At 42.9% G+C, this 19,656-nt stretch overlaps 1 protein-coding gene across 11 annotated transcripts in view; it reads right to left on the bottom strand.

The window, feature by feature from the left end:
- LOC139553823 (kinase D-interacting substrate of 220 kDa B-like) overlaps nt 1–19,656 on the bottom strand; it is a 106,717-nt gene that overhangs the window by 71,964 nt on the left and 15,097 nt on the right. For 10 of the 11 annotated variants that reach the window (XM_071366541.1, XM_071366550.1, XM_071366539.1 and 7 more), the window contains 14 exons: nt 15,070–15,207; nt 13,492–13,590; nt 12,739–12,837; nt 11,205–11,303; nt 10,974–11,072; nt 10,703–10,801; nt 9,369–9,566; nt 4,769–4,867; nt 4,165–4,263; nt 3,859–3,957; nt 2,067–2,244; nt 1,600–1,764; nt 844–1,023; nt 117–282 (listed from right to left, as the gene is read on the bottom strand). In XM_071366541.1, the coding sequence (XP_071222642.1) occupies nt 117–282; nt 844–1,023; nt 1,600–1,764; nt 2,067–2,244; nt 3,859–3,957; nt 4,165–4,263; nt 4,769–4,867; nt 9,369–9,566; nt 10,703–10,801; nt 10,974–11,072; nt 11,205–11,303; nt 12,739–12,837; nt 13,492–13,590; nt 15,070–15,186 (1,796 nt within the window). In that variant the 5' untranslated portion in view covers nt 15,187–15,207. Of the gene's footprint in view, nt 1–116; nt 283–843; nt 1,024–1,599; nt 1,765–2,066; nt 2,245–3,858; nt 3,958–4,164; nt 4,264–4,768; nt 4,868–9,368; nt 9,567–10,702; nt 10,802–10,973; nt 11,073–11,204; nt 11,304–12,738; nt 12,838–13,491; nt 13,591–13,915; nt 13,953–15,069; nt 15,208–19,656 lie in introns of those variants that run through there. The other variant, XM_071366546.1, reaches the window with a different exon arrangement.

Genomic DNA, 19,656 nt, shown 5'->3' with positions numbered 1-19,656 from the left:
GTACACATCAAGGTGTAAGTGTGTGTGTGTGTGTGTGTGTGTGTGTGTGTGTGCATGTATGAGTGTGTATGTGTGCATACGTGTGTTCATCTGTGTGTATCCTGTATGTGTATTACCTGACAGGCAGGGCGCGGGTGGTCTGCTCAGGCAGCTCGGGGGGGTTGACGAACATGAGTTTAAGAAGCAGCTCCAGGTAGCCCACCTGACGGGCCAGACGGGTACTGAGGACCCACGCCCAGTTCCAGTTCTCCCCCTCACGATGACCCCCATAGTACACCAACACTGGAGAGAGAGAGAGAGAAAGAAGAATACATCATATTTCTGATTGACCATCAGACTTTCACCCACCTACGTTGACATCAAGTGGCAAGAACCTTAAAAAAAAAATGTATTTAATGAAACACAGTACAGCTGCTCAAAACTAACAGACCAATGGCACCCTCTAGTGATATAATACGTGCAACTTTCCCTAACCGCAGAACACCCAGGCCAAGGCCTAAACTTCTTATTTTACGTATTCTATTGTATACTATTCTCTTCTGCTCCATTCTATTCTACTCTATAAGCATCTCTACTCTACAAAATAGTATCGTCTTCCGCTCCATTCTACTCTATAAGCATCTCTACTCTACAAAATATTATCGTCTTCCGCTCCATTCTACTCTATAAACATCTCTACTCTACAAAATAGTATCGTCTTCCGCTCGATTCTATTCTACTCTATAAACATCTCTACTCTACAAAATAGTATCGTCTTCCGCTCCATTCTATTCTACTCTATAAACATCTCTACTCTACAAAATATTATCGTCTTCCGCTCCATTCTACTCTAGTGTTTCTCACCAAAGAAGACGTAGAGCAGGGCGAGGAGGCTGAGGGAGACAGCGATGGCCAGGCGGTGGGTGACTGTGAAGCCCAGGACCAGAGCTACAGAGCCACACAGCAGCAGCGTGAGGAACACCACCAGCCAGGAGAACTGGAACAGAGGTTCAATCTGCTGGCCCGCAAAATTCTTCATCTCATCTGTAGGAGGGGGGGGAGCAGGTTACACATAAGAATAGGCAACTGCAAATGAGTCAGGGCCTTTAGCTGGTCCTGCCTAACACGGGGACCTACAAATGAGTCAGGGCCTTTAGTTGGTCCTGCCTAACACGGGGACCTACAAATGAGTCAGGGCCTTTAGCTGGTCCTGCCTAACACGGGGACCTACAAATGAGTCAGGGCCTTTAGCTGGTCCTGCCTAACACGGGGACCTACAAATGAGTCAGGGCCTTCAGCTGGTCCTGCCTAACACAGAGACCTACAAATGAGTCAGGGCCTTCAGCTGGTCCTGCCTAACACAGAGACCTACAAATGAGTCAGGGCCTTTAGCTGGTCCTGCCTAACACGGGGACCTACACCTGAGGTACTAAGGCAGAGAACTGGGACTGAGTAAAAATGAAACACATTGTACAGGTAATGTCCAGAACTTTACTAAATAGGCTGACATGTTCACTTTGAGATTGATATTGTTGTTGTAGTAGTATTTTACATGAGCGCGCTTTGTGACGCTTCAGCTGAAACAAAACAGTCAAAAACAGCTTGGTGGTCCTTTCTTACCCTCCAGTTTCTTGAGCAGGAAGGACTTGCCGCTGCCCCACTGGGCGTACAGGCCCACACAGATAGGAGGCTGCATGGTGGGCTCACTGAGGATGTCTGCCAGGGCACTGCTGTACAGATCATACCCCAGCATGTCACCGTCAGACTCAGAAGGAGACAGGTGCTCTGACAGATAGGGGGAGGGAGAGAGAGAGAGAGAGAAGGGAACGGGGAGAGAGAGAGAGGGGGAGAGTGTGAGTGGTCATAACTTGATAAATACCACCATTTATCCAAAATAAGAGCAAGCGAGCTAAACCTTCAGAGTAATGATTCATATTAACAGGTGACTTAAATAATAGCAGTTGAATGTTATATTTTATTTGTTACATTTTTCTTTCATAATAACAGGTTCAAATTCAACACTAGAGTACTTGTTGACTATATCTGTTTTAATATGCATGTCTTCATGATAAAGTATAATTTCTCACTGGCTCCAAATATTTGGGTGAGGATGCTTTTCTGATGGGTGCAGTCAATGTTGTAAGGCGTCTCGCCGGCCTTGTTGGGGCGGTAGAGCAGGCGGCCATCTTTAGGGTTCCTCAGGAGGAGCTCAGCCAGCTTGCGGCTCCGCCCTCTGATGGCAATGTGAAGGGCTGTGTCTCCTTTCTGGACACCGGGAGAGAGAGATGATTAGAGTAGAAATGATTAGAGTAGAGATGAGTAGAGTAGAGATGAGTAGAGATGATTACAGTAGAGATGATTAGAGTAGAGTAGAGATGATTAGAGTAGAGATGATTAGAGTAGATTATAGATTATTAGAGTAGAGTAGAGATGATTAGAGTATAGATGATTAGAGTAGAGTATAGATGATTAGAGTAAAGTAGAGATTATTAGAGTAGAGTAGAGATTATTAGAGTAGATATGATTAGAGGAGAGGTGATTAGAGGAGAGGTGATTAGAGGAGAGGTGATTAGGATGATTAGAGTAGAGGTGATTAGAGTAGAGTAGAGGTGATTAGAGTAGAGATGATTAGAGTAGAGATGATTAGAGTAGAGTAGAGATGATTAGAGTAGAGTAGAGATGATTAGAGTAGAGTAGAGATGATTAGAGTAGAGTAGAGGTGATTAGAGTAGAGTAGAGGTGATTAGAGTAGAGTAGAGGTGATTAGAGTAGAGTAGAGATGATTACAGTCGAGTAGAGGTGAGAGATGATTACAGTCGAGTAGGGGAGAGAGATGATTACAGTCGAGTAGGGGAGAGAGATGATTACAGTCGAGTAGGGGAGAGAGATGATTACAGTCGAGTAGGGGAGAGAGATGATTACAGTCGAGTAGGGGAGAGAGATGATTACAGTCGAGTAGGGGAGAGAGATGATTACAGTAGAGTAGGGGAGAGAGATGATTACAGTAGAGTAGGGGAGAGAGATGATTACAGTAGAGTAGGGGAGAGAGATGATTACAGTAGAGTAGGGGAGAGAGATGATTACAGTAGAGTAGGGGAGAGAGATGATTACAGTAGAGTAGGGGAGAGAGATGATTACAGTAGAGTAGGGGAGAGAGATGATTACAGTAGAGTAGGGGAGAGAGATGATTACAGTAGAGTAGGGGAGAGAGATGATTACAGTAGAGTAGGGGAGAGAGATGATTACAGTAGAGTAGGGGAGAGAGATGATTACAGTAGAGTAGGGGAGAGAGATGATTACAGTAGAGTAGGGGAGAGAGATGATTACAGTAGAGTAGGGGAGAGAGATGATTACAGTAGAGTAGGGGAGAGAGATGATTACAGTAGAGTAGGGGAGAGAGATGATTACAGTAGAGTAGGGGAGAGAGATGATTACAGTAGAGTAGGGGAGAGAGATGATTACAGTAGAGTAGGGGAGAGAGATGATTACAGTAGAGTAGGGGAGAGAGATGATTACAGTAGAGTAGGGGAGAGAGATGATTACAGTAGAGTAGGGGAGAGATGATTACAGTAGAGTAGGGGAGAGATGATTACAGTAGAGTAGGGGAGAGATGATTACAGTAGAGTAGTGGAGAGAGATGATTACAGTAGAGTAGAGAAACTTTACAGTCACACACAATGTGGATATATATTTGGCGGTCACATCAGACATTGACAGACATAAAACAGTAACATCATTCAAATGTCAAGAACGTTTATCTTCCATTTAACTTTTCATCTCATAAACAGTCTTGTGAAAAGCAAACTGACAACCATTAAATTCTTTGGCTTGAATACAGAACCTGTGATGATATTCGAATATGTTGTGTTTCTCCAGTACCTTGTCGACAGCAGCCACCTTGGCCCCTCTGTGCAGGAGCAGCTCTACTATCTCAATGTTCCTCATCTTGGTGGCTTTGATCAGAGGGGTCTCTGAATCCTGAAACACACATCATCATCATCATCATCATCTCAGACCTAGAGAATATAAGCAAGCAACGGTTTATTTGCAACTTTAATGGCTTGTGAAAATATATTTTTGAAACAAGGATAACTTCATCACGATGTGTAGAATAGGGGAGAGAGAATTTGTCATAGTGCAATGAAATGACTTAATTAATATAGAGCAGCTGTGGCTGTTCCTTACCTTGGTGCAACTCTCAGTGTCCGGGTTGCACTGGAGGATGTCTCTCACCATGGTGGCGTTCCCTTTCTCTACCGCCCAGTAGAGAGCAGTCTTACTGTCCTGTTTAGCACAGTTGAGAACATGGTCGTATTCATTGAATCAAATCAAATGTTCTTTGTCACTTGCTTTGTAAACAACCAGTGTATTTGTAAATTGTTTGTAAAAATTATGATAATGCCCTTTTCGTGTAAAAGCTGTTTGAAAAGATGCCTAAAACTTTAAGCATGTTTTGGTGGGATGGAGTTTTGGCCTGCCTGGTGACATCACCAGGTAAAATTAGTTAATAGACCAATAAGAGAGAGAGTTCCAAACCGCTCTGCCAATTACAGGTTGTTTTCAGTTTCCCCCTCCCTACTCAGACCACTCCCAGACAGTCCTAGCTAAACTCTTGCTTGAGAAATTGCTCTTTGCTAAGAAGCTGTTTTTTTTGTTGTTTTCAATTAAAATGGGAAAAAAATATAACCGTAAGGTACTTCATTGTTACCCAAAAATGATTTGATATGGAGATAGAAACGGCTGCATTGGACTTTTAACAATGTGGATGTGTCACATTAGCGACTCCTACCTGTCCCCTGACGTCAATGTCGGCATATTTGTTCAGAAGGGCTCTGACGATCTCCACATGTCCTCCACGCACTGCTCCAATCAGCACAGTCTCCCCACTCTGTGTGACACACACAGGAAACACCACAGGCTTTCACTACAGCGAACACACACTGAATGATCCCACAACAGAGGAGATAGACTATACTGTAGAGCAGCTGATGATACTGTTACCATCAGCACATTTATCCATATAGCATGACCTTTATCATTCAGGTTGATATAATCCTGTCTAGACTCTACCCTGTGTATTGGCAGGGTTGTCAGGGCAACATTTCAGCTAATCTTTAGTGACTGGTGATGGTTGCCTACCCTGTCTGGTATGTTGACCCTCCTTTAAACTAACCATTTTTACCTACAGTATGTATATCTTCCTATCTAGTCTATAGCAGTGGTCACCAACCTTTTCTGAGTCAAGATCATTTTCGCAGTCAAAAAGCAAGCTGTGATCTACTGCTCAGATTTGATTTTTTACATTAACCTCTCACAAACAGTTTTGTATGAATGAGGTTTGGGCAGTAGGCCTAATACATTATCACAGCATATTAGCTATATGATTGGCTTGTCAATATTGTTAATCAGACCATATTATATTTCAAAACTCGAGCTTTGATAACAAAATAGATCAGTTGGTTTAGCCCTTGTGGAGCATGAATTGAATTCATTTGTTTTTTATTTTACTGGACTGATGGTACCTGCATCTTTTTTACATTTATTTTTATTTTACCTTTATTTATACAGGTTTTTTCTCATTGAGATAATATCTCTTTTCCAAGAGAGACCTGGTCCAAAAACAGCTGGCTTAAAAAAAACACGGAGCTAAGTAACTAAAACTATTTCTACCATGACCTGTTCTCATTTTTGGTACTGTTAGAAGCAAATCAGAATGGGACCGTAATTTATACTTATTTACTGACCTGACTAAAAAAGAACAGCGATAAAATGGCATTTTATCCAAGATGGCCTTATAAATCAGTGTATACCAGTGTTTCAGCCTACGCAAGGTCAATGACGATGTAATGGCTGTCAAAGTCGTTCTCCTCCTCAGACGAGGAGGAGCATGGATCGGACCAAGATGCGGATTGGTAATTGTACATGTTTAATGTAAATAACAAGAAAACACTACAAACTACAAAACAACAAACGTGACATACCTCAAAACAGTCCTGTGTGGTCCAAACACTGACACAGGAAACAAACACCCACAAAAGCCTACTGCCTATGGCTACCTTAAATATGGCTCCCAATCAGAGACAAATGAATGACAGCTGTCTCTGATTGAGACCCACGTGACATACCTCAAAACAGTCCTGTGTGGTCCAAACACTGACACAGGAAACAAACACCCACAAAAGCCTACTGCCTATGGCTACCTTAAATATGGCTCCCAATCAGAGACAAATGAATGACAGCTGTCTCTGATTGAGACCCAATCTAGGCAGCCATAGACATAACTAGACAACCTAACAAACACTATCCCATACACATACAACACCCATAGACTAACCAAACACACACAACATACAATGCCCACCCCAACTCACGCCCTGACCAACTAAACATAATCAAAATAACATAAAAATAGGTCAGGAACGTGACAGACGACCAGCCAACAGCGCTGTAGAGATCACAATGATGTGTTAGACGTTTCTGATTTGTAATGAACCTGAGGGCTGCATGATACACTGAATCAAGTGCTCTCAGGGTAGTGGCTGAGGCCTGCATATATATAACATCACTAAAATCTAAAACCGACAGTAATGTACATCGTACCAGCTCCTTCCTGGCCTCAAAAGAAAAACAAGCCTTATGCCGGTAATAAAATCCTATTTTCAGCTTGAGCTTCCTTATCAAGTTCTCTACATGCACAGTGAAGCTCAGCTTATCATCAACCCAGACACCAACATATTTGTACACTTTAACTTGCTCTAGCCAATGTAGCAATGACATGATTTGTAACATACCTAGCATTTGAAAATACCTTGCATTTTGTTTTACCCAAATTTAGAATCAGCTTTAAATCATACAGAGTCTGTTGTATGATGTTAAATGCTCTTTGGGCATTTTCAAAAGCTAAAGATAAACTACTACCACTTGAATAAAGAACAGTATCATCTGCATAAAAATGAACATCTGGTGTTTCAATAAGATCCCCAATGTTGTTGATATACAAAATGAACAACAGTGGGCCCAAAATAGAACCTTGCGGAACACCTGAGCACACATCTATGGACTCAGATTTACAACCATCCGCCATTACACATTGTGTACGATTTGATAAGTAATTTATAAACCAATCTAGAGCATGACCAGTAATTCCACAACTTTTTAACCTTTGCACTAACACAGCATGGTCCACGGTGTCAAAAGCCTTCGACAAATCAATAAAAACAGACACACAATGTAACTTCTTGTCAAGAGCAGTGGATGTCATTTAAAACCTTCAATGTTGCTGAAACAGTGCTGTGGCCAGACCTAAAACCTGATTGCATTCTATTTAAGATGTTGTTTTCTTGGAAGTAGACCTTTAGCTGCCTACTAAATAAGGACTCCAGTACCTTTGACAGTACAGACAATTTTGATGTGGGTCGATAGTTGTCAAGTAGCGAGGGATCTCCACCTTTCAGGAGAGGCAGTACAAGAGCAGATTTCCATAACTTGGGGATTTCCTTAACATCAAGCGTGAGGTTAAAAATACATGTTAAGGAGGAGAAACGATGTCTGCAGCTAGGTGTAGGAGGCGGGGGTCTAGTTCATCAGGACCAGGGGATTTTTTTAAATCAATTTCTTTCAGGGCTTTACATACTTCTGAAACAGAAAAGGATGAAAAGGAGAAACTGGTGAAGGAGTGCACAGGGGTGTCAGGTAAATTTATAGGGGGCTCAATTATACCTTTGACCTTTTCAAATAAACTGCCTGCATCTAAAAAATGCTGGTTCAAGGCTTTCAGAATGGAGGTTCTCTCAGTTACAATCTGTGTGTCTACCAACAATTGTTTGGGAAGCTGTGTATCTTTTTTGCACTCCAAACCTTTCACTACTTGCCAAAATTTGGATGGATTATTTAAATTTTATGAAGTAGATTTCAGGTAGTGGTCTGCTTTCAATTTACGGATCATAGCCACACCCATATTTCAAAGACGTTTAAAAGCCATCCAATCATCTGCCGAACCAGTCTCTCTTGCTTTAGCCCACATAGCATTTCGTTCCCTTATGATTTTTGTAAGTTCCTTAGTAAACCAAGGGTTCTCTCTGCTCTTAATCCTGAATTTATTAAAAGGGGCATGCCTATTGCATACATCCTGGAATGCGCTGTGGAAGTAAGAAAAGGCTAGTTCAACATCAGGGATCTGATAGTCAACGAGGTCAAATCACGACGTCAGTAATCTTCAGGTCGAAAAGTCGGAGCTCTAGAAAGATACTCGAGTTTCCGGCTGGGAATTTCGAGTTGGATGACCGTTCAAAACGATTTTTCCCAACTGCCTTTCACGTTCCCTGCTCTCTTCTTCCTTTCCTCTGGTGAGACTGACCAGAGAGAGGGGACACCGTCTTCCACCTGATGGTGAAACTAGAGTCACACCGCATCTGCCTCATGCACAAATTCATGTTGTTCCTATGACCACAGAAAGTTAAATATATTCCTTAATATTAAAATCGACACAACGAGCTGCTAATAATGATAAAACGCAGGGCTATCGATACTTGGCTACTCATTCATTGCAGCTGCAGCCCGAGCGGAAGTACGGAGAAGCGCATTTTGTAATAGTGTTGAATAAAAACAATGACAGTGCTGAATATAAACTTCAACATGAACTCACTCATAAAAACAGCAGCTCTTTGCTGTATTCGTTGACAGTCTCTCTGTGGTCATGGTTTTAAAAGTTATTACATTTTATGTCGGCTGGTAGCCTATTAAAAACGTGGCTATGGCCAGGGTCACGGAAGCTCTGTAGCCATGGTGATTTGAGCTATCCGATTGGGCAGCGCAGTAGGTGCACTCGATTTAGTCACAGATTTGCCAGTCCGCCGGGCAGGCAGAGTTTGTCTCATGGGAACACTTTGCTTACCCGGTGCGCAGGACTTTTGAATCAAGTGCACCTACCGGCAACAACTCAACGCGATTTTTTTTAAAGAGCGCAAGACTTTATCCGTCATTAGCTTTTCTACAGAAATATTTGGTGATCGACTAGGAATGCCTTGAAGATAAATCGGTTGGCAACCACTGGTCTATAGCTGTCACGTGTGCTCCCTCTCCGGCCTCTAGGTCAGCAGGCTGCTCGTTATGGCGCACACCTGTCACCATCGTTACGCGCACCTGCGCATCATCAGACTCACCTGGACTCCATCACTTCCCTGATTACCTTCCCTATATATGTCACTCCCTTTAGTTCCTTCCCCAGGGGTCATTGTTTATGTTCCTATGTCACTTCTGTGCCTTGTTTGTGTTTCTTATTTTTGTATTATGTTGTGTTTATTTATTAAAACACTCACTCCCTGAACTTGCTTTTTGACTCTCAGCGCACATCACTACAATAGTATACAGCCTGTGTTGTTGTCACCTACCCTGTCTGGTATGTTGACGTAGGTGCCAGCATCCAGCAGGTCCTGCACAATCTCAGTATAGCCCTCCTTGGCAGCAATCATCAGGGCTGTGTTGCCGTCCTTGTCTGTCATGTTGACATTGGGGTTCCTCTTCAGAAGCTCCTTCACCACCTCATTGAAACCACCCCGCACCGCCACGATTAGAGCTGTCATGGAATTCTGATAGGAGGAGAATAACAGTTTGATTTGAGTGATTTAGCACAACGCTGATAGGGGGAGAATAACAGTCTGATTTGAGTGATTTAGCACAATGCTGATAGGGGGAGAATAACAGTCTGATTTGAGTGATTTAGCACAATGCTGATAGGGGGAGAATAACAGTCTGATTTGAGTGATTTAGCACAACGCTGATAGGGGGAGAATAACAGTCTGATTTGAGTGATTTAGCACAATGCTGATAGGGGGAGAATAACAGTCTGATTTGAGTGATTTAGCACAATGCTGATAGGGGGAGAATAACAGTCTGATTTGAGTGATTTAGCACAACGCTGATAGGGGGAGAATAACAGTCTGATTTGAGTGATTTAGCACAATGCTGATAGGGGGAGAATAACAGTCTGATTTGAGTGATTTAGCACAATGCTGATAGGGGGAGAATAACAGTCTGATTTGAGTGATTTATCACAATGCTGATAGGGGGAAAATAACAGTCTGATTTGAGTGATTTAGCACAATGCTGATAGGGGGAGAATAACAGGCTGATTTGAGTGATTTATCACAATGCTGATAGGGGGAGAATAACAGGCTGATTTAGCACAATGCTGATAGGGGGAGAATAACAGTCTGATTTAGCACAATGCTGATAGGGGGAGAATAACAGTCTGATTTGAGTGATTTATCACAATGCTGATAGGGGGAGAATAACAGTCTGATTTAGCACAATGCTGATAGGGGGAGAATAACAGTCTGATTTGAGTGATTTATCACAATGCTGATAGGAGGAGAATAACAGTCTGATTTGAGTGATTTATCACAATGCTGATAGGGGGAGAATAACAGTCTGATTTAGCACAATGCTGATAGGGGGAGAATAACAGTCTGATTTGAGTGATTTAGCACAATGCTTCCAAGTGGTATGACTGGGAATATCATCTGGAAAGACTTTATTATACAAGGCCTCATGTACGTTTCAACCACAACCTCTAACAATACTGAACCTGTTTGGTGAAAATAGCAAACAAACAAACGCCTGTCTTGTGTGAGCCTTTAGTGAGTCGTTGTGAAGGGCCAAACTATTGTTCGTGACCGTATAGGGATATCCTGCAGTTTTAATGAGAGTAGAGAGGTCCACTTACCGCTCCCTCCTGGTCCACATCAGCCCCATTGACCAGCAGGTGCATCACACTGTCAAAGTGGCCCTTCCTGGCTGCCCAGATCAACGGGGTAGTGCCATACTGAGAACAGGGAAGGAGAGAGAGAGAGAAAGACAGCATTGATGATTATTGAAACACCTTAAGTAGGGTCATTGGCGGAGTTTAAATAAGATCGTAACTTACTTTAGGTTGCTTTTTAAAAATAATTTTGTATAAGACAGAACCGGTGGTGAGTATGTGTCTGTGTGCTTACCTTGTCAGAGCAGTTGACTTTAGCGCCATGCTTAATGAGGAGATGGACGATCTCAGCATGGCCTCGTCCGGCTGCCCAGATGACAGGGAACACACTGTACTGGAAGGACAGACATGAGCATATTTAACTAACACTGTAATACACTAATGATATACAGTACCTAATTATGACAATAAGTTATTTAATGTATGAATAAATACAAGGTCAAAGCTGTTTATATAGGAATAGTACCTGGCCAGTGATGTTGGGGCTAGCTCCTTTCTCCAGCAGCAGCTGGGCCACCTCCACACGACCCTTATAGGAAGCCCACATGAGGGCGCTCCATCCCCCCTGTACAGTAAAACACACGAGAGAGAGAGAGAGAGAGAGAGAGAGAGAGAGAGAGAGAGAGAGAGAGAGAGAGAGAGAGAGAGAGAGAGAGAGAGAGAGAGAGAGAGAGAGAGAGAGAGAGAGAGAGAGAGAGAGAGAGAGAGACAGAGAGACAGAGAGACAGAGAGAGAGATAGAGAAAGAGAGAGAGAGAGAGAGAGAGAGATAGAGAGAGAGAGAGAGAGAGAGAGAGAGGGCAGCAGTGGAGTGGTCATATAGCACGACGTGTACGTAGCCACACAGTGGATTTAATACTGTTATTAGTACAGACAGGCTGGCACCAAACACTGCCATGACTGATGTCACCTTAGAATAGAACAAGTCCACTAAATAAAAGATCTGAAATGAAAACAGCACATCTCAGAAGGTAAAATGTATCTTAAGTGAGAAAGCTTTGGTCATGACGACACTCATAATGAACAAACAGGCATAAGCCTTTACTCCATTACCCCCCCACCCCCCAATGGTACTTAAATATCACTCTCTGAATGCTTTCATTTGCAGAGGAAAACAAAAAGGCTCATCTCTCTCATTGGCATACTGCAAAAACAAGGCATTTAGAATAGCCTTGACTATGAACTATACTATGAAATGTGAATGAACACAGAACTGTGGAAAGATACTGTAGGATATGAAGAGGTTCTTTTACAGTTATTAACCAGGTTAATGTACTCTAGACATCCAGAGCTCACGAAATGCAATTATTACAAAACGGAGGAGATCATACTGAAGCTAATGGAATCGTGTCCGAAGCTAATGGATGAATCACTACAAAGCAGGGCGTCATTGTAAATAAGAATTTGTTCTTAACTGACTCGCCTACATAAATAAAGGTTAAATACATTTTTAAAAAGCAGCCTGGAATAGATTGCAGTGACACATAAAAAAATAGAGGAAGAATGTGAAGAAACGAGTTCTACCATGTATGTCAGGTCTGGTAGTGTGACAGCAAAAAATAAAGAATATCCATGCAAATGGACCAATAAAGCAAGTATTGTACTGTATTGTTTTGTATTCTGCGGTTGTAACCAATCAGCATTAGACCCATCCATCATATAAATTGTATTGTATTCTAGCTCTCATACGGAATATCCTAAGGACACTATTAATGACAGATACACTGCTGTGCCAGAGTTGTAAGCTACCTTCTTCACCCCAGAATGTTTTAGACATGAAAGCTTTTCAAAATACATTATTATCCAGAAAAAAAGGCCAGATCAAGCATAATCATCCTTTCATCTTTTTCTAAAGATGTTTTTCCTAGCTGTTTCAATCAAACTAGTTTTTCAAGAGAAATGTTACACACAGGTTCAAAAGCTTTACTGTTTTCTTCAGAGTGCCCACTCTGCCAATGTCTCTTCCCAATACCCAGTACCCAGTGCCCTCCCCTCTCCTACCATGTCCCGGTGCTCCAGGCTGGCATTGTTGGCCAGCAGCTCCTTCACCACCTCCACATGGCCCTCCTTAGCCGCCGAGATCAGCGCCGTCCAGCAGTCCTGTTGACGGGCAGAACATACAGGGGTTATACTGGGTCGCCACGGAAACCCCAATCACGTCGTGGCTCCACAATGCTGTACCTACCAGCTGGTCGTACCAGGTGCTCATGGATGCAGGGTGGAGACAGTTAGTGTCAGACAGAGAAAAGAGATAGAAAGCGAGAGAAAGAGAGAAAAAGAGAGAGGGAGACGGTGCCCAGGTCTGGTCAGTCTCACTCAGTCTAGTGTAGTGAGAGTCTGAGTGTGTGGTTTAGTAAGAGGTTGAGTGTGTGTGTGTGTGTGTGTGTGTGTGTGTGTGTGTGTGTGTGTGTGTGTGTGTGTGTGTGTGTGTGTGTGTGTGTGTGTGTGTGTGTGTGTGTGTGTGTGTGTGTGTGTGTGTGTGTGTGTGTGTTGATGGAGACAGCAGCTCTACACCCTGTCATTTACTCTAACTGAGGCCTGAGGCATTCTACAGGTGTTCATTATGGAGCTCTGTATTAACCCAACCACAGTGTGGTGAGTTTTGCAGCCTGGACACTAAGACCTCTGTGCCATGTCTGAATAATGTGGCTAAAACGACACCAAACCTCAAAGCCATGGTCTAACTACCATTTGGTGTGTGTGTGTGCGTGTGTGTATGCGCGTTTGTGTGTGTGTGTATGCGTGTCTGTTTACCACGTCATCCAGGTTGACACTGGCTCCCCTCCTGAGGAGCTCCTGGACCATCTCTAGGCTGCCCTGCTCTGATGCCACCATCAGGGGAGTCTGACCATTCTGAGGAGACAGATATATATATATATATAGAGAGAGAGAGAGAGATAGAGAAGAGAGATAGAGCGAAGAGAGAGAGGAGAGATAGAGAGAAGAGAGAGATAGAGAGAAGAGAAGAGAGAGATAGAGAAGAGAGATAGAGAGAAGAGAGAGAGAGAGAGAGAGAGAGAGAGAGAGAGAGAGAGAGAGAGAGAGAGAGAGACAGAGAGAGACAGAGACAGAGACAGAGAGAGACAAACAGTTATCAATCACACCAAAGTAGCCTAACAACTATTATAAACTGGTTAGCAATGTAATTAGAGCAGTAAAAATAAATGTTTTGTCATACCAGTGGTATACGGCTGTCAGCCAATCAGCATTCAGGGCTGGAACCACACAGTTTATAATGTGGTATGAAAGATTCAAAAATGGGTTTACACAGAATACTAATGGCTGTTTTAGTTGCTTATTCACCTGGTAAAGAGTTAAATATGTGGAGGTTGGATTATTTGGTAGATTTAAGCTGCGATCACACCAGGCAGCCCAATTCTGATATTTGTTCCACTAATCACATTGACTAATCACATCAGACCTTCTCACATCAATTCATTTTCAGAAAAGAATATCAGAATTGGGCTGCCTGTCTAAAAAACAATCAGCATACAGGATTTAAAATACCTGTTTTAAAATCTTAAATAAAATGTGTTCCCAACAACGGAGGGGTATCCTACGAAGCAAGCTAGATCTACTCAGGGTTTTCTAAAGCTAACCAGCTTCAGTTAGCTTCACATTCCATCTCAGGCTTCATCCGTACTACAATGGCGGATATTGCTCTAGCATGCTTGTAACTGCGTGTGCATGTCACATATGGCTAGTGGCTGAACTCTTCATTGAGACAATGTTAAAGGGGAAGTTCACCCATTTTTACATATGGCCTTATTTTCATTCTTTCTGTGCTAGTAATTGATCCCCGAAAATGTTTTTTTTAAATATTTTGTTTCATTTCAGAGAATAAAAAAAATCTCACATTTAGCTGAGTCATTGTTTGCCATTGACTACAATGCATTATGTAAATGTGTCTAAAGCATGTTATGAAACACTCCAAACCAACTCCTATTACATCACAATCTCACTCTGGATAATATCTCTGCACTAAATGTTGTTGTTTTTCCCCACTGTGCCATAAATCCATGTTTGAATGATGCTGTTTACAATAACAAGAAAAAAGACGCAGACATGGATTTATGGGACAGTGGGGAAAAAAAACTAAATTAAGTAGAGACATTATCCAGAATGAGATTGTGATGTAATATGAGGTGGTTTGGAGCGTTTTATTAAGATGCTTAGAAACATTTTCATAATTCATTGTCGTCAACGGCTCAAAAATATTTAAAAAACAGTTTGGGTGATCAACTACAAGCACAGAAAGAATGAAAATAAGGCCACATGTAAAAATGGGTGAACTTCCCCTTTAATGTATACTTAGCAGTGCCTTCCACTCACCTCGCTCCTGCTGTCCACCTCCTTGAACTTGTCCAGGTGGGCTTTGATGGCCGGCACGTTGTCCTCCTCCACGTAGCTGAACAGGCTCTGGATGGCCAGAGAGGTGCTGGTGTCCATGGCTACGCCTCACCGCCACGACTGAAACACACAAAGAGAGGGGTTATTATGACACATGAGCCTGGCTGGCACAGTAGCTGGCTGGACATATTTGAAGCTCATGTTCATAAGAACATCATAACAAAACACATTCATAAGCCAGAAGGTAGTGCGTATGGCCCAGTACATCACTGGGTCCAAGTTTCCTGCCATCCAGGACCTCTATACCAGACGGTGTCAGAGGAAGGCCCTAAAAATTGTCAAAGACTCCAGCCACCCTAGTCATAGACTGTTCTCTCTGCTACCGCACGGCTTGCGGTACCGGAGCTCCAAGTCAACGTCCAAAAGGCTTCGTAACAGCTTCTACCCCCAAGCCATAAGAATCCTGAACAGCTAATCAAGGGCTACCCAGACCCCTCTTTTACGCTGCTGCTACTCTCTGTTTATAATCTATGACTAGTCACTTTAACTCTACCTACATGTACATATTACCTCAATTACCTCAACTAACCGGTGCCCCCGCACATTGACTCTGTACCGTTACCCCCTGTATATAGCCTCACTTGTTATTTTACTGCTGCTGTTTAATTATTTGTTACTTTTATTTTCAATTTTTTACTTATCGATTTTTTTTTTACTTGACACTTATTTTTTTATTTTTTTTATTTACTTCTTAAGGCATCATTGGTTAAGGGCTTGTAAGTAAGCATTTCACTGTAAGGTCTACCTACACCTGTTGTATTCGGCGCTTGTGACAAATGACATTTGATTGTTGATCGCTTCTCACGTCATTTCCGGCCAAAACTTGCAGACTAGTTTACGTGCTGTACGCTGTGCGTTTTGTTGCCAACCTTACTTTGCTATCTGACTGTTTTTACTTTTAATTACCGTTTATATTTTTAGTTTTTCCCCTCGCTCAACTTTTTCACTCCGGACACTTTATCTGGACGTGGTTCGTCAGGACCTCCACCAGCCGAAGCTAAGTAGTAACATTAACATGATGCCTTCTAATTGCAGTCGCTGTACTCATAATACACAGGAGAACGATCGCCTTACGGCGAGGATAGCTGTGCTGCAAGCCCAGCTTCAGACACAATCTTTAGGCAAGGGTCATTTCAGTGTAGAAAAGGATGAAACCGCGTCTGTGCCACCAGTAAGTACAGATAGTAGTATAAATGCTCTCATCTTATCTACGAACATAGACAGGGCTCTAACTCCCCTAGCTCCACAATGAAATAGGGTGCAGGCCAGGAACAGGCTGTTAGCCAGCCTGCCAGCTTAGTGGAGTCTGCCACTAGCACAGTCAGTGTAGTCAGCTCAGCTATCACCATTAAGACTGTGTCTGTGCCTCGACCTAGGTTGGGCAAAACTAAACATGGCGGTGTTCGCCTTGCTAATCTCACTGGAATAAAGACCTCCTCCATTCCTGAAATTATTGAAAGTAATTGTGATAAGGCACATCTCAAAATAGGGCTACTTAATGTTAGATCCCTCACTTCCAAGGCAGTTATAGTGAATGAACTAATCACTGATCATAATCTTGATTTGGCCTGACTGAAACATGGCTTAAGCCTGATGAATTTACTGCGTTAAATGAGGCCTCACCTCCTGGTTACACTAGTGACCATATCCCCAGCGCATCCCACAAAGGCGGAGGTGTTGCTAACATTTATGATAGCAAATTTCAATTTACCAAAAAAAAAACAATGTTTCGTCTTTTGAGCTTCTAGTCATAATCTATGCAGCCTACTCAATCACTTTTTAGAGCTACTGTTTACAGGCCTCCTGGGCCATATACAGCGTTCCTCACTGAGTTCCCTGAATTTCTATCGGACCTTGTAGTCATGGCAGATAATATTCAAATTTTTGGTGACTTTAATATTCACATGGAAAAGTCCACAGACCCACTCCAAAAGGCTTTCGGAGCCATCATCAACTCAGTGAGTTTTGTCCAACATGTCTTCGGACCTACTCAGTGCGTCAGTCATACTCTGGACCTAGTTTTGTCCCGTGGAATAAATGTTGTGGATCTTAATGTTTTTCCTCAAAATCCTGGACTATCGGACCATCATGTTATTACGTTTGCATTCACAACAAATAATCTGCTCAGACCCCAACCAAGGATCATCAAAAGTCGTGCTATAAATTCTCGGACAACCCAAAGATTCCTAGATGCCCTTCCAGACTCCCTCCGCCTACCCAAGGACATCAGAGTACAAAAATCAGTTAACCACCTAACTGAGGAACTCAATTTAACCTTGCACAATACCCTAGATGCAGTCGCACCACTAAAAACAAAAAACATTTGTCATAAGAAACTAGCTCCCTGGTATACAGAAAATACCCGAGCTCTGAAGCAAGCTTCCAGAAAATTGGAATGGAAATGGCGCCACACCAAACTGGAAGTCTTCCGACTTGCTTGGAAAGACAGTACCGTGCAGTATCGAAGAGCCCTCACTGCTGCTCGATCATCCTATTTTTCAAACTTAATTGAGGAAAATACCTAGGATCAAGGGAGACACTCAAGTGTTTTAGTACTATATCTCTTGACACAATGATGAAAATAATCATGGCTTCAAGCTGCATACTGGACCCTATTCCAACTAAACTACTGAAAGAGCTGCTTCCTGTGCTTGGCCCTCCTATGTTGAACATAATAAACGGCTCTCTATCCACCGGATGTGTACCAAACTCACTAAAAGTGGCAGTAATAAAGCCTCTCTTGAAAAAGCCAAACCTTGACCAAGAAAATATAAAAAACTATCGGTTGATATCGAATCTCCCCCAAAAAATTTAGAAAGCTGTTGTGCAGCAACTCACTGCCTTGCTGAAGACAAACAATGTATACGAAACACTTCAGTCTGGTTTTAGACCCCATCATAGCACTGAGACTGCACCTGTGAAGGTGGTAAATTACCTTTAAATGGCGTCAGACCGAGGCTCTGCATCTGTCCTCGTGCTCCTAGACCTTAGTGCTGCTTTTGATACCATCGATCACCACATTCTTTTGGAGAGATTGGAAACCCAAATTGGTCTACACGGACAAGTTCTGGCCTGGTTTAGATCTTATCTGTCGGAAAGATATCAGTTTGTCTCTGTGGATGGTTTGTCCTCTGACAAATCAACTGTAAATGTTGGTGTTCCTCAAGGTTCCGTTTTAGGACCACTATTGTTTTCAGTATATATTTTACCTCTCGGAAACATAATGTTAACTTTCACTGCTATGCGGATGACACACAGCTGTACATTTCGATGAAACATGGTGAAGCCCCAAAATTACCCTCCCTGGAAGCCTGTGTTTCAGACATAAGGAAGTGGACGGCTGCAAATCTTCTACTTTTAAACTCGGACAAAACAGAGATGCTTGTTCTAGGTCCCAAGAAACGAAGAGATCTTCTGTTGAATCGGACAATTAATCTTGATGGTTGTACAGTCGTCTCAACTAAAACTGTGAAGGACCTCGGCGTTACTCTGGACCCTGATCTCTCTTTTGACGAACATATCAAGACTGTTTCAAAGACAGCTTTTTCCATCTACGTAACATTGCAAAAATCAGAAACTTTCTGTCCAAAAATGATGCAGAAATATTCATCCATGCTTTTGTCACTTCTAGGTTAGACTACTGCAATGCTCTACTTTCCGGCTACCCGGATAAAGCACTAAATAAACTTCAGTTACTGCTAAACACGTCTGCTAGAATCTTGACTAGAACCAAAAAATTTGATCAAATTACTCCAGTGCTAGCCTCTCTGCACTGGCTTCCTGTTAAGGCAAGGGCTGATTTCAAGGTTTTACTGCTAACCTACAATGCATTACATGGGCTTGCTCCTACCTATCTTTCCGATTTGGTCCTGCCGTACATACCTACACGTACGCTATGGTCACAAGAAGCAGGCCTCCTAACTGTCCCTAGAATTTCAAAGCAAACAGCTGGAGGCAGGGCTTTCTCCTATAGAGCTCAATTTTTATGGAATGGTCTGCCTACCCATGTGAGAGACGCAGACTCGGTCTCAACATTTAAGTCTTTATTAAAGACTCATCTCTTCAGTAGGTCCTATGATTGAGTGTAGTCTGGCCCAGGGGTGTGAAGGTGAATGGAAAGGCACTGGAGCAACGAACCGCCCTTGCTGTCTCTGCCTGGCCGGTTCCCCTCTCTCCACTGGGATTCTCTACATCTAACCCTATTACAGGGGCTGAGTCACTGGCTTACTGGTGCTCTTCCATGCCTTTCCTAGGAGGGGTGCATCACTTGAGTGGGTTGAGTCACTGACGCGATCGTCCTGTCTGGGTTGGCGCCCCCCCTCGGGTTGTGCCGTGGCGGAGATCTTTGTTGGCTATACTCGGCCTCGTCTCAGGATGAGTTGGTGGTTGAAGATATCCCTCTAGTGGTATGGGGGTTGTGCTTTGGCAAAGTGGGTGGGGTTATATCCTGCCTGTTTGGCCCTGTCCAGGGGTATTGTCGGATGTGTCCACAATGTCTCCCGACCCCTC

This window comes from Salvelinus alpinus, chromosome 25, assembly GCF_045679555.1.
Source record: "Salvelinus alpinus chromosome 25, SLU_Salpinus.1, whole genome shotgun sequence".
NCBI lineage: Eukaryota > Metazoa > Chordata > Actinopteri > Salmoniformes > Salmonidae > Salvelinus > Salvelinus alpinus.
This window is presented reverse-complemented; position numbering and strand designations above follow the sequence as displayed.